At 46.5% G+C, this 14,186-nt stretch overlaps 3 protein-coding genes across 3 annotated transcripts; all 3 read right to left on the bottom strand.

The window, feature by feature from the left end:
* Positions 1-8: 8 nt before the first annotated feature.
* On the bottom strand, positions 9-4,666 carry TSTA_010560 (vacuolar protein sorting protein, putative; the record flags this gene model as incomplete). The annotated part of the gene is made up of 2 exons (XM_002483128.1): positions 9-748; positions 798-4,666. The coding sequence occupies 2 exons, from the start codon at positions 4,664-4,666 to the stop codon at positions 109-111; spliced, it is 4,509 nt and encodes a 1,502-aa protein (XP_002483173.1). The 3' UTR covers positions 9-108.
* Positions 4,667-5,105: 439 nt separating this feature from the next.
* Positions 5,106-8,140, bottom strand: TSTA_010550 (uncharacterized protein; the record flags this gene model as incomplete). The annotated part of the gene is made up of 5 exons (XM_002483127.1): positions 5,106-7,151; positions 7,393-7,411; positions 7,605-7,928; positions 7,951-7,961; positions 8,075-8,140. The coding sequence occupies 5 exons, from the start codon at positions 8,138-8,140 to the stop codon at positions 5,487-5,489; spliced, it is 2,085 nt and encodes a 694-aa protein (XP_002483172.1). The 3' UTR covers positions 5,106-5,486.
* A 2,797-nt stretch (positions 8,141-10,937) lies between these two features.
* On the bottom strand, positions 10,938-13,818 carry TSTA_010540 (Exocyst complex component Sec10, putative; the record flags this gene model as incomplete). Its single annotated transcript, XM_002483126.1, has 2 exons — positions 10,938-11,546; positions 11,596-13,818. 2 exons carry the CDS (start codon positions 13,816-13,818, stop codon positions 11,034-11,036), a joined length of 2,736 nt encoding a protein of 911 aa, XP_002483171.1. The 3' UTR covers positions 10,938-11,033.
* Positions 13,819-14,186: the final 368 nt, after the last annotated feature.

Below are 14,186 nucleotides of genomic sequence, written 5' to 3'. Positions count from 1 at the left end.
AACACCTATATATCATAAATAACAAGTGGTTCAATCTATCATCTAACCAAATACATTCGTAACCCAGATAAGATAAAAATAAGCAGAAAAATAAATCCTGGCTATGCATCAATTCCTCTCATCACCTTCTTCGTCCTCAAACTCATCATCCCCCAACAACTCATCCTCATCATCAACGACATGCGTATAATCCCCTCTTCTCGCCGCAAACGCATCTCTCGTCGCATAAGGTCGTGGACCCCTACGACCAGGTATCCGCACATATCCAGTGACACTTCTCCAAAGGGACATGACCAACAATGGCAACACCTTCACTGCAGCTACAGTACCAGCGATTATCGCCACGGGGATCGTAATAAATGGCGAATCGCCGCGAGACGTAACAAATGACTGTGCACCACCGTCGCCCAACCGGATCTGTCCGAATTTACCATCCCAGCGTGTATATACCCAGTAACCAGCCGCGACTGCGATGGTGATGGGTACGATGATAGCGAAGAAGATGACCGCTCCGCTGGGACCGTGTTTACGTTGATATTCTTCCTCGTGGCTCGGGCATGGACGAGATACCCAGCGATCCAAGTTTTTACCTCCTTGACATGTGGTCAGTGGGATGCGTCTGTAACCGGTTGGTTCCCAGTATTCGATTGCCTCCGGGTTCTCTCGGCAATAGTCGATTGCATTTGGTTTGAGAAGACCAGGTACCAAAGCACAGCTTCCATCCGTTTGGCGTTCGTAGTTGTAGTCACTAACCTCGTTAGTTTTTGATCTCCTCAAATAAGAGAAAGGGGACGTACCATTCATAATCTTCCTCGGTACAGGTGCAATTGTGCGAGATACGATGCACATGAGCTTCCGACCAATCATTCCAACAATGCGAAGAAGGTTTCTTGCGGTGATACTGTTCCACATGACCAAATAGACAGTTACCCTCTTGAAGAGGATGTTTCGGTTCCCAGAGATAGTAATCCTCGCTCTCGCCAGTGTCTTCATCCAGGTTACATGTTCGATCACGCAGTCCACTAAAGTCCAGATTAATCGTCACCAATTTGCTAGAACCGGTTTCTTTGCCCCAAATCAGGAAATTCTTCGAGGTACCAGACGGCACAGTCGAGAGACTCTGCACCGTGACCTCCTTCTCGGAAAACTGGTATTTCTCCCAGGTATCTCCTTCATCAGTGCTGAAATAGATATCTCGTGTCGGCTTGAGTTCTTCAACCAGCACCAAAACAGATCCCTGATCACCAAATTTCCACATGTAATTACCCTTCTTCACTTCCTTCCAGCTGATACCGCCGTCACTGCTGAAGAATGTACTAGCCTCGGACTTACTGCCCAAGGATTCGCCAACGTTACCAACGCCAAACAAAAGACCAATCGCTGAGGCAGATCCAAAACTATCGCGAGGATCCCGTCTTTCGGTGTATCCATGAAGATGAAGAGAGCACTTGTCAGTGGGCTTTCCATCCGATCCACAGCTATATGGTTTACCCTCCGAATCCTTCGCTGGAGGTGGGATAAGAGTCCACTGAGAACCGTCATTGTGCGTAATCATACTCGTCAGTTTCTTCTCGCTGCCCTTTTCGACATTCTTGGTGTTGCTAACAACATTAGCCAACGCGACGCCTTCCAGGCCTGGGAGTTTCTCAAAATCGACGTATCCACCGTTGTTACGGTTCACATCGTTGAGACTCAGCACGTACGATGTACCATTGCTGTTACTCTTGATGATCGAGCCGTACGACTGGTCCATTTTATTGTTGGCCGTGACGTGCAAAAACACTGAATGAGTAGAACTATCTAATACCGTGTATGCCAATTGTACGGGTACTTCCAAGTTATAAGGGAACTCGGCATCAGCAAATTCCACGCCGTTAACGCTAGCATCGACTTTAAGAGAATTCTCCTTCTCGGGATTCCGTGTGGCGATGATAATGAACTCGGCCATGGTTGCAAAATCGATAATATTGGTCAATGGTGTGGTTGACGTAGCGAAAAAGTCATTACTGGTCACAAGCATACGCTGACCGTCCACTTTTTCACCCTCGTGTTGATCGCAGAAGATCAAACTGCCACTATCTTTTCGATCCTCACGCGCCATGAATTCGCATTTTTCGACTGCTCGTAGCAAAATCTCCCAGTCGTCGCCACGGTGCTTCGAAATGAAGGAAACTTTAGGGCACTCGCCATGGCTACATTCACCAGGACCCGTCCAGATCATCCAGTCCTTGAACTCCTCGTGATAACCCAGCGTCAATCCGGAAGGATTCACTTCGGCAGGAGCAGAAAACGCGTCGAAGCTTTCCGCGCGATTGATGGTATAGTATTGCTTTTTGCCACTGGTAAGGAAGAATGCACGATCGTTCAAATATCGATGCGGTGCAATCTGCTGAATCTTGACGTCCTTGAGTTCATGAGTCCAGGACTTGCCATGATCATGAGTCACGTAGAGTTTACCATCAGTTGTACGCATGATAATCGTCTCGTCCTCACCGCGACTACTGCCAGCTCGCTCCAGATAGAAGAACTCTCCAAACATCTCAGTCTCAATATAATTAGCCGTAGAGCTGACCGCTTTGGAGTCACCGGATGGCGTCTTCAGAGCGTCCTTGCAAGGGCGGTCAATCTCCTTGTCGAGTTCCACCGCTCCATCACGAGTACAGACATTTCCAGGAATCAACCTCCATCCCGAGGGGCCCTTGAAAGTGTCATCGTCATTCTTGCATGTACCTTCTGGAGCCTTGAGAATAGTAGCAGGAACACATTCTTTCCTATCTTCTGACCGAACGAAATTGTAATCGCACTCAAAGTCCTCTGCGGTACATTTGCAAGACTTGAATTCCGGTTTAGGCGTCTTGAACATGGTCTCGGTTATAAAGCAATTGGCATCCGATTTGCGTCGGCGATAGAATTGTTTGTGTCCCATAAGACAATCAGGTTCGCCATTCTCGTCCAAACGAGCAGGCCAATTCTCAAAATCGCTATCCTTGCACTCGCGCTCATGCAAACCCTCAAAGTCAATTGCGTAGATGTACCAGTCGGCAGGATCTTCTACATAACCGACTAGCATAAACTTGAGACTGGTCGAGTCTGGAGTCGTAGTAAGAAAATAGGGGATAATCTCACGGTCCAACTCGGCAGTCTCCCAATCCTTGCCATGGTTGATAGAGTATTGAATTTTCTTCGTTGGCTTGTCGTTATCCTTGATTGCCATAATAATAGCACCCTTGTTACCAATCTCGTACTTGTGTGGTTTCTCAAGTGCCAAGCGCCATGTAACGCCGGCATCATCCGAGACGTACAGATCGCCATCTTTCGTGTAGCTCTTGAGGTGAGTACCTGTATTACCAACGCCCATGACAATTCCAGGAGCAGGACTAGAAAACACGCGGCCAATATTCTCAAATGCCGTGACAGAATGCAAATGCAAGTCCTTATCTTTGACTTTCAATGACTGAAAGGTGCGCCCATCGTCAAAGCTAATCTTACTGATGACTTTTCGGTCTGCTTTGGGATCATTCTCGATTTCTTCCCAATTGTCCACAACATTGACGAGCACAATACCCTGGACGCCTGCAATCTTCTCGAAATCGACTAGTCCACTCATATCACGGTTGGTGTGTTCGATGTTGCGTGTAAAATACGTGCCGTTAGAGTTCGACGTGAACAAAACCCCCATATTCGTCGATCGGTCGGTATTCATCACATCGACCTCAATACTATAATTCGTGCCTTCCAGGACCGTGTACGCCGATTCCTCGATCTTGTGGTTCCCGAACTCTGCTCGATGCCACGTAATGGCATCATCGGTAACAAACATAGCCAATTCATCGGTACCCTGCGACTTGGCTGCAGCAACAATATACTTTGTACGTGCAGCAGCATTGATGATACCAGCTACAGGGCGTCCTTCATTGAGTTTCGCCTCGATTCCATCCTGGTCGTCTTCAAAAAACGAATCCGAGTACACGAGCCGATAAGCCGAAGCAAACGGATTCTTGAGTCCATGCACAATACAGAGCACCCGGTCCCGAATCTCCTCTGCATGTTCGGTTGTCGAATCCGCAAACCCCGGTGTGGCCACAGCCCACATACATCCTCTAGCGGTATCCCTCATGGGCTTCACAGTCTCAAAGTTATTCCGTGTATAATAAGACGTTTCAACGCAGGCAAAGGCAGAGCACCGTTCACCCTGAAAGATGACCTTCCCTGAATCCTCACCGTGAAACCGAAGGGGTTCGTTGAACATGGACGGAGCCGCAGGAACCTCAAATTCGCGCCAGGTCTTACCCTGATCCGTCGTCACCCAATGAACACCATGTCGACCAAGAATATAAGCCTTTTGATTATCATAAGGGTGCGCCTGGATCATAACAGCACCATTCGCCAAACCGGCCGTCTCCCCTTCTGTCTCATGGTCTTTTCCAAGGACCTTCCATTCCACACCTCCATCGAACGATTGATAAACTTCGCCGGTATCCAGTCTCAGAAACAGAACCGTATCAGAATTCTCGAAATAGAACGGCATCGAGGGCTCGGTTTCGAGCTGTATGCTAGCTATCTTGGGTCCATCTGACTTTGCCACTACTGTTCCTATGCTGCTAAGGGCTATCAGCAGCAGGAGCAGAAGCGGCGATGTAGTCAGATGTAAACACTGACGAATCATGTTTTACAGCAATAGGAGTTGTCGATGCGACATCTGAGTTTCGGTGGTGGTGTTTGTTTATTTGGTTGATGATGTATGCAATGCGATCCGGATAGCTGGCGCCTACCGCGTTGCCTAGATCAACAACAGGAAGCGTGTATAAGAAGGGTAAATAATGCAAGTAGTGAACTATTAAATGACAGAATGAATTAAGACAAAAGATAATAAATGGCGGTAATAGGATAATGATAGTATACAATGCAAGTTACAGACTTGCGTGGCCTTTGAGTAAATAAGTTCAGTAGTTAAGTTAGTCAAAGGCCGAGTCCGAATTCAGCTGCGACCGGATCACGTGAATACACACGACTCTTACCCATAACTACAACTTTTGTGACATAAATAGATGGTAAAGTGAGATATGGAGATACATTATAATTATAGAGCAAGAACTAAAAATGTTGGATTGAATTATTGGCATTGACTAATTAACTAACTACCAACGAGCCAGCAAGGTAACCCCCAAACACGAATCCAATCCTGTATCCAGCTCGAATAGTATGAAGATGCATGCTAAATAGTAGATACAATGAATAATAAATATGTATAAATCGCCCATTAAATCAGAGGTAAAAGAAATGTAATGTCACAACAAGAGAGGGTATATAATCATATCCAAGAAAAAAGAGATTGTAAATGAGGGAACGCTTGATGTAATGTCATCCGCAAAGTTAAACGATGGTATGAGCTGAAAGGTAAATGCTCGTATAAGTATGCACATGAATGGAGAGTTAAAAAAGGTATCAATGTTAAAAACTTTCAAGAGGCGAGATGGGAGAGGCGATCAATCTCTCCATGAGCGAAGTTTACGCCACATCTTCTTCACCACGCCCTTTTCTTCAGGAATATCATCCCAGATATTACATGATTCGTCTGCAGGTGGCAATTCTGCCAACCGTAGAGGATCATCATGTCGATCATGGCCGTACGGACCGATATCACTGGCTGTTCGTAAATCAGGTCTTGTGAGGGTCATTTTCAAAGTCATCTCACGACGATGACCGCCAGTAGCAGGGCGTGGATTGCCATTGACATTTCCTTCGATTGGCTTCAGAGGATGCGGACGACGATGGAGGTGTGGGTCTATGGTAGAAGAAGAGCGTGAATGAGAGGTTGTGAGTTCGCGGATATTCGGGCTTAGGGTAGTCTTATCATGACTGCGTCGTGATTTCTTCGATTGTTGGGTTTGTGGTGGAGGATCCGTCAAATCGAATAGACTCAAGTCAATGGATGTGTCATCATCCAGGAATGTCCATCCATGAGTTCCATGAGTCGATGCAGAAATCTGCGATATCCGTTTCGAATCCCGGTTGTTGTTATGTCGGCGTGGGTTGTTGGTATCGCTATTCTCCTTGTCCAAAGACGGGAACCCAAATTCGATTGCCTCGTCAAACTTTTGAGGTGATGCCAGATAGACTCGTAATTTCAATCGAGCTTCCGGATCCTGGTAGTATTGTGCAGCTGGATCAATGGAAGATGTCGACCGATGGGGTGCATGACGGCCATGGTAATTGTCGGTTCGATTATTATTGTTATGAGCTCCGCTGCCGGCTGCAGAAAAATGAAGTGTAGATGATTGACTAGAACTTAAGCCCCGACCACTACTCCCCATGAATATTGAATTCCGATTCTTAGCCAAGGATAGTGTTCGGCGGAAAGAAGGCATTCGGCGTGGAGATTGTTGAACATGTTGCGACGACAGAGCCGTATCAGCAACATATTTGTGGTAACTGTCCAACGACAGATCGAGTTCCTCGTCCTCGTCGAGCCACCGGAAACTGTCGAGAATAGATTCCTCCATTTCGATTCCAGAGTCGTTAGGATCAGCAACGGTATCGGTGGTCTCGATGGCGTCGGTCGTATCGGCAAAAGGGTCTTCTGCAGAAGTAGAAGGTAGCGAGGAAGGAACTGAAGAACGGAGTGAGGACCGAATTGTAGAAGACGGACGGTCAAGTCTAGATCTTCGACGATGACGACGACCTCTTCGGGCAAGTCTATCGCTTGAAGTAGAGACCGTCCCCAGCGATTGTCGACGGCGGCCAGTTCTACGCCTTTCTTCGAGTCTGAAAAGCGCCCTATCGGCAGCGTCGGTGATTGTTGCTGTAGGTGCTATTCGTTGCAAAATCTGTTGCTCTTCCGGTGAAAAAATCACTTTTTGGATCTTTGGCGGAAGAGAATGAAAGCATTGCAAGTACTCGTTGACTAGAGCCAGATCATTCCCCACAGGCAGACGAGTAAGACGATTACTCGTGCCACGCCGAGCGGTGAGAGGGGAAATTCGACGAAGATGGAGTTTTTGGCGAGGACTGCGCTGTTTTTGTTGGCCTTGGTGTGCAAGGGAAGAAGTGGAGGAAGAAGGTGTTATAATTCTAGCGCGTGAATGGTGGCTTATGGGGAGCGGCAGTTTTGCCGTGGACTCGTGGACTGGTTGAGCATGATGGCGTGGATGCTGCTCAGTCGTTAAAAGGCGAAAACGCTCAAGATTGGAAAAGAACTATAGAACGGAGCATTATACCCCCGTTAGCATCGCAGTGACCAGTGAAATCAAAGATAGACAGATATGAAAAGGGGCAGCGGCGGAGTCAAACCAGTCATGGACGACGAGCAATAACCTCAACTAGCTTGACTAGACTCCATTGTCGTCCGAGGCCTAGAGGCTAGCCTGACAGCTTAGTGGGCTAATAGTTCACTAAGCTTGCCTGACTAGGCCTGAGCCGCGAATCACAGGTGACAACGGGAACAAAAAAAGTAGATGAATAAATGAATTGATAGGTATGACAGGGAGTTGAAACCGAGGAGTGCCATATCAGATGTATATTAACAAGGGAACGAGTCAATATTCGCAGGGAACTCGGACCAGGAAGCCTCGAGGGGATGAGACAGGTCATAAAGCAGTGCCCACTGTCCGAGGCCCACCAGGAGGATCTGGAGAGTCTCCGAAGTGGCTTGGATAGACAGGACAATTTGATTGATTGTCTTCAGACTCCCTCTCTTGCATGACCGAGTAGATGTACATGATGATGAGATGCGTAAAAGATGGAGAAGATGAAGTTGAGGAGGATGACGAGGTTGAAGTTTGGACCAGGAAGAAAAGGTAAGAGCACGTGATGAGGCCGTCAAAGCAAAAGGAACCAACTGCATCCAACTTCCTCCACAATCATCAGTCTTGCCAATTGACTTGTCAAATACATTCACATCAATAATAGACAATGCGATTGCGATGGAGCTGCATGGGCAGTCTGGTCTACCTTCGCTTACCCTTGACTCAACCCTCAGTCTAAGCCTCCCAACGTTGGGTTGGGATCATGTGACGAGACATCGAAGAACAGCAGAACATATGAATAAGAAAATAGAGACAAAAGAGAGACACACCTTTCGTTGTACCGCCGGTGGAAGAGACTCAAAGTCTGCTCTGGACGAGACAGGCATGTCCTCCATGGTATTGTTGGCGTCTTGCGAGAAACCAAGTAATCACACCGAATTGTACAAGTGCGGTAGGGTATGCATGCATGTATACTTATAGATATAGATATATCGCGATGTCAGTGATGATGAGAAAATAAAAGAAGAAAAACAAGACAAAGTCCACAGGTTTTGCTAAGGAGAAGACGAAGTTCCACTTTCTACACCGACAAAAGACAATAAAGGGGAAAGATAAAGTATCGGTGATGTTGTGAAACGGAGCCAAAAAAAAAGGATAAATTGAAATGCAATAAGACAACGAGGATTAGAATATGAAGTGTAAACACTTCGCAGGGCTACACAGGGACCATGTAGGTAAACAAGTAGACCTAGGGAAAGGGAAAAAAAGGGAACTGGTTGTACGTGGACGACCCTTTCTCGTGTTACTCGCATTTGCGAACAGCTGGGGATACCATGAATTAATAATAATACGAGAGAACTATAGCGATGATCTTGACAGGGATTAGAAGGAATCGCGATTAAATCACGAGAGAAGTGTGTCCACGTAGTTAAGCCATGCGAAGCACTCTCTTTTTGAGTAAGTACAAAACGTACTCTTTTCCCATTGTCACGTATCTAAAGTCGCTTGTATGGAGTTTCAGGACCACATTCTAAGCTATCTTTAGTCTTTACTCCTCAGGAGATCAGACTGATTCTGGCCAGTGACTACAGCGAAATGGTAAACATATGCATCGTCAATCCACAGACTGTTCCCAGTGGACCTCGTTCTCAGCTCGCTGACTCCTGAGTCGTTGCAGAGAGTGGATTAACACGGAACTTTGTTGGTTAGTTCGACGCTTATGCCGTTTAGTCTTGATCCTTACGTAGATTTATTTTTGACTCTACTATTTTTTGAAGCTCTGGCCCCGGGGTCTGCTCTGTTCACTGGTTCCGCGTTGATCAGGGCCACGGGTATGAGTTCTCGTATAGCTGAGGTTGACTTCAAGAAAATCGTTTCATGTTCTACGATCTCTGGTCTGAAGCGCGTTTAGTCCGAGTTTGTCTCTAACAGCCTCGCTTAGGTCAAGAGATACTTGGCGTGTATGCCATCTATCTGAAGAGTAGACAGAAACGGTAAATGCAGATATACGGAGTGCAGCCGGTACCGGAATATTCGGTAGTAGTCTACTAACATCTAGACTTTATTCCTCACATTCATTACTGTCATTAAGTTTCTCAAGGGCTTGTCAGGGTGTAGCTACAATGGTCAACCATCCCGTGTCCTACTCGGGGTCTCGGCCTCAGTCAGAGATCAATCCAATGAAAGGACAGCCCAACCCTATACAAGCACGGCTCTACAGTCTACAAGATAAAAGCAGACATCCTGGACTTAGTCACTTACGAGCGTTGCTGGCAGACATGACTGCAAGCGATCGGACCATGTTTCAAGGATCTGTATATCATGCATTTGTCTATCCCAGTACGTATGTAAGTGACATGGATATAAACACAATCGCCAATCGGCGTCAAGAACGATTAGCGCCGTCACATTTGCTTTTTTTCATCACAGTGACACTAGGTATGATTGGGCCAACACATTCAGCGCTTCGCTGTGTCTGTTTCAGCCGCGATTCTAGAAATGGTCTGCATGTCTGCCAGGAACGGACTGAATAGCCCTAACAATGAAACATGGAATCAGATCAAGCAAAGCATAAGCTTAGTATTTACGTTTGGATTATAGGTAAAAGATTAGGGCTCTCCCCGATCCGCCCGTTTCCGGTCTACCTAGTTACTGTCATCGAACATGAAACATGCTCAAAACAGAGACCAACAAGCACGAACAAGGGAGGAAGAATCAAAGATTCGGACAAGATTGCATTATGGGGTAATCTGCCGAGACTCTCTAAGTAACTGAAGTTTCTTCGCTTACTGTATTCAGACTTGTTCCGAGTGTAGTCTAACACTTCACAGGATTCCCGGTCGTCATACGTGGAGATTAGGGCAGGGTTGACCCTGTTGATAAGTCGGTATAATTTCCATGCTATGGTTTTGGTCTATAGAATGATAACGATGAATTGAATCATTGGCTAAATCGAGCATCAAATGTATATAGACTACGGAATAAGCACTGGTGTCACTACGTATCCCCATGCTATATATGTATGTATAACGTCCCCAACAACTCAAGTACTTAACAATAAGAGATCCTACCAGAAAAGACACACACCATGGCATTGTACTGAGTCAGCTCCGTCGGACATGTACACATCCTGAAACCTCCTACTAAGTATCTCGCGGCACAGCTGTGTGACACGCCGCACCGAGTCAATTCGGGCAGATTTCTCATTGATTTATTGATTGGTGTAACTTTTCTGCTTCAGTCTGCTTGTCCCATCTTAGTTACGACTGGTGTGTAGCGACTTGTAACAAGTTCGGATAAAGTCAATTCCAGAGTGTCCAAGTAGACATCTGGGTTTAGATCTACATCATTTACGAACAGAGCACTGGATCATATACATAGTTCGCGGAGAACTTGTCACATGAAAAGAATCCATTAATATAATAGCACTGAAGTTAGTTAATTGTGAGAAAAGAAATCCAGTCTCCCGCGCAATACGGTCTAATCCTATGCATAAATGTCGAGAAAGAGACTAGTCAGAAATCAAACTTGACCTGTATGACTTGAACTCTGATTTTGACCGGTCTGGACCCTTTTGCATGATGCACTGGGCATGTGGAAGTATATCCAGGGATGGGATATCTGTAGTCTACTGTCCGTGAGCAGTGATTGTCGTAGGTCAAAGCCCTAATTCATGTTGGCCGCTCTTACATCGATAAAACTGTATCACATATCGCATCAGAAAGAAATCAATACAGGCAAGGGTATAATATGTACACGAATCCAACACTCTCATACTTTGAGAAAAAGTTACAACGAATTCAATACACTCTGCATAGCAACAGTATTTGTATCAACCCTCCTCATCACATAAGCCCTAATATCCTGCACCGACAACGCAAATCCATCCATAGCAGGCGTAGGACGTGTTGCACCATTCCCGTTTCCATTTCCATTATTATTATTATTATTGGCGGTACTACCGGCACTCGTAGCAGGGCCACGTAGTTTCTCCCTTAATGCTTCAGGTCCCACGACGAATAAACTGCCGACTTCCAGCAACACGTCAATAGCAGCTTTGACTTGTTCTTCGTCTTCCAGGTCCCATGATTTGAGTAGATTGGCGTATTGCGTCATGTCTTTTGTCACCATTAACCCGCCGGGCCCGCTCACTTGGAAACGTCGGAAGTGGTCGAGGAGTTGACTGCGGACGCCGAGTGCGAGTTCGGTGAAAAGGCTTTGCAGGTTGGAGCCGCTGGGCGGGAGAGAGGTGAGGATTGTGTTTTGAAGTTGGGTTAAAAACGTGCATATACTCTCGCATGTCTGTATCGGTTAGTACTAGACTTTTAAAAACGAAAGTAAAATAACTTACTGGAGTCTGCAACATCTCTAACCATGCCGCTGAACTGTCCTCCTTTGGTCGGAAATCATTCTTTTTCTGTCCGCCTAGAAGCTTCGATACCCACGCCAATGCCACATCAATCGTGCGCTGCTCAATAGCATTGATCTTATCCTCGATCCTATTAACGACCAGATTCGTCTTCTTCTCCATATCGCGACGAATTGTCACATTGTTCCCTGCTAGGGGAATAAGCACCGTGTTGATACACGTCAGCATCAGATGCGTTATACTAATCGCCGTGCGGAGGGTGCGCAAGTAATTGAAATCAGGCTCAGTTTTGGCATTCTCCTGCGCCGATGCGGCGTCTAATGCGGCTTCAAGGCCAATCTCGATATATCCCTCTGCCATTGTTGACAGAAGGAGACCCAAAAGCGAAGAGACATCCTTGGGCGTTTCGCTGCTAACACTCAGCTCCAACCCGCGCCCGACCCCCTCGGCCAACCATTTGAGCATCCGTTTCGCATATGCTACAGACAATAATCCGTCGTCTTCGGTGAATTCGGGCTCGGCCAGTTTGCCGCTCACGTCACCTGACTCACGAAGTCCTGCAACGCGAAGAAGCATCTGACGCTGCGTAGGTGTCGAGTCTGAGCTTTCGAGTCGAGACAGATAAGAGTCTTTAGCAGATGCCAATAGCTCACTACCACTCTTGGCCAAGGATGCCATAAACGTGGTGGCGGTCTTTTTCCGTTTCGCGTGGAACGTAGTGAATTTGAATAGAAGTGATGTATACAGCTCTTCTAGATTTCGTTTCTCGCGTTCAATATAGGAGGATCCTACAAAGTAGGGGACAAATAGATCCTCGAGTTGTTGGTCGAGTATAACTGCAGTCTGAGATGAAACCGGCTCCGGCGCTTCAGTCAACCCATGAGCCTTCAAATCGTCAACCAGTGAATTCAGGCAACTTCTCGAAATCTGAAGAGATCGCAAGAATGCTAGAGATGACACGCTGTTCGCTTTGTCAAGGACCATCTCAAGTCTCTGCTGGATGGATTGCTGGAATACTCGCTGTAGAAATCGAGACAATACTTCATCGTAATAAGGAAATGCGCGTCGAATAATCGTAGATTCATCCTGCACAACAACCTTGACATCGTCCACCAAAGACTGCAAACTAGGCTCAACGCCGGGTGAGTCTGCATCGGGATCTGCGAGTTGATCCCATGCTTCTGCATCTTTGCTCACTTCTTCAGTGACGAGTTGGCTCCTATCGATGAAGAATTGATGCTGATTAACAAACAGCGCGATGACACTGGCGCCTCCGTTGAAATCTCGAAGCACAGAAGCACATTCCTTCATTCCGTCAAAGTTGGCCTTGCGATAGAAGTCGTCAAACTGTTTGAGTAAATCTTTCTCCAGAGTTTCCGAGAACTTCTCAATGATTTCCCTAGTATCCTTCTTTGGAAAATGATTGCCGTTTCCATTCCCATTCAATCCAGGAGACATCAACCCGTCACCGTTCATGTAGCGACCATTGCCGTTAGACGTATCGTTCCAACTCTTCGGATCCAACCTCTGACTGATCCGTAGTAACTGTTTCGCAATATGCGCTGCTCTTAATTTCCCCTCACTATTTCCCGACATTCGCAGAGTCTCTAATTTTGTGACATCCCCGCGATTACTGACTTCATCCCAGCATTCGATCAAGAAATGAGCATCCAGAGCCCGACGTCGTTGCCGTTCGAGTTCTTCGAGTTTCTTGCCCGTTTCGACTGCAACATTATTGCTTTCGGCAAAGACACCGTTCGACGATGACGACAGTGTAGCGCCGTTTAGTGAAGTGTCCAATTTCTGAAACGATTCAATCGCATGACTCAATTTTCGACCCAACGTATTCAAGTTTTGAGCATGCTGGGCTTCTGCCCTTCTGACGGCGGCCGAGAATTCGTTCTCCCTAATCTCAAGATCTCCCAGTAAATCATTCAAACTTCCCTGCGCATGTTCAAATGTACGAATTAACGGTTTCGGGTCAAAGGGTTGATTTGCCGCTGATGTCGCTGCAGCAGTACCAGCCGACCGGCGACTAGCAATGGCCGTATCAGAAAGCGACTCGATAAAGTCTTTGACAATGTAATCGCGACCGGAGAAGTATTCGAGAGTGAAGCTAGGACCGCGGGGGTAGAGAGTGCGCGGTGGTTGGTGGGAGTGGGAGTGCGAATGGGAGGAGCTGGAGATGGATGCGGAGTCTGGCATGGTGACGACCCTGTCGATATTGTTTATAAAATTAAACCGAGGAAGCTGTTTTTGCTTGCAGAACAGAGTATTGAGTGAGGTAGCTCATGATGCCAACATTGTCGCTGTGCTATGGTTGTTGTTGTAGGTAGTTGTAGGTAGTTGTCTAAAAGTGCGGAGTACGGACGGTATGTCACTAGGTGATAGTCAGTCAAGCTACATAGTACTATGAGAGCTGGGTCTCCACCAAGATTAACCTGACAGCTTACTGATGAGTTCCTATTCAGAGGGTAACAATTACATATACTGATAGCAATATGAAATATGCTCTCTAATCTATCAACATGGTTTCTTACTTCTAATAAGCGTCTGTAGGTACTTAGCTATAC

Source organism: Talaromyces stipitatus, genomic scaffold (assembly GCF_000003125.1).
Source record: "Talaromyces stipitatus ATCC 10500 scf_1105507295549 genomic scaffold, whole genome shotgun sequence".
NCBI lineage: Eukaryota > Fungi > Ascomycota > Eurotiomycetes > Eurotiales > Trichocomaceae > Talaromyces > Talaromyces stipitatus.
This window is presented reverse-complemented; position numbering and strand designations above follow the sequence as displayed.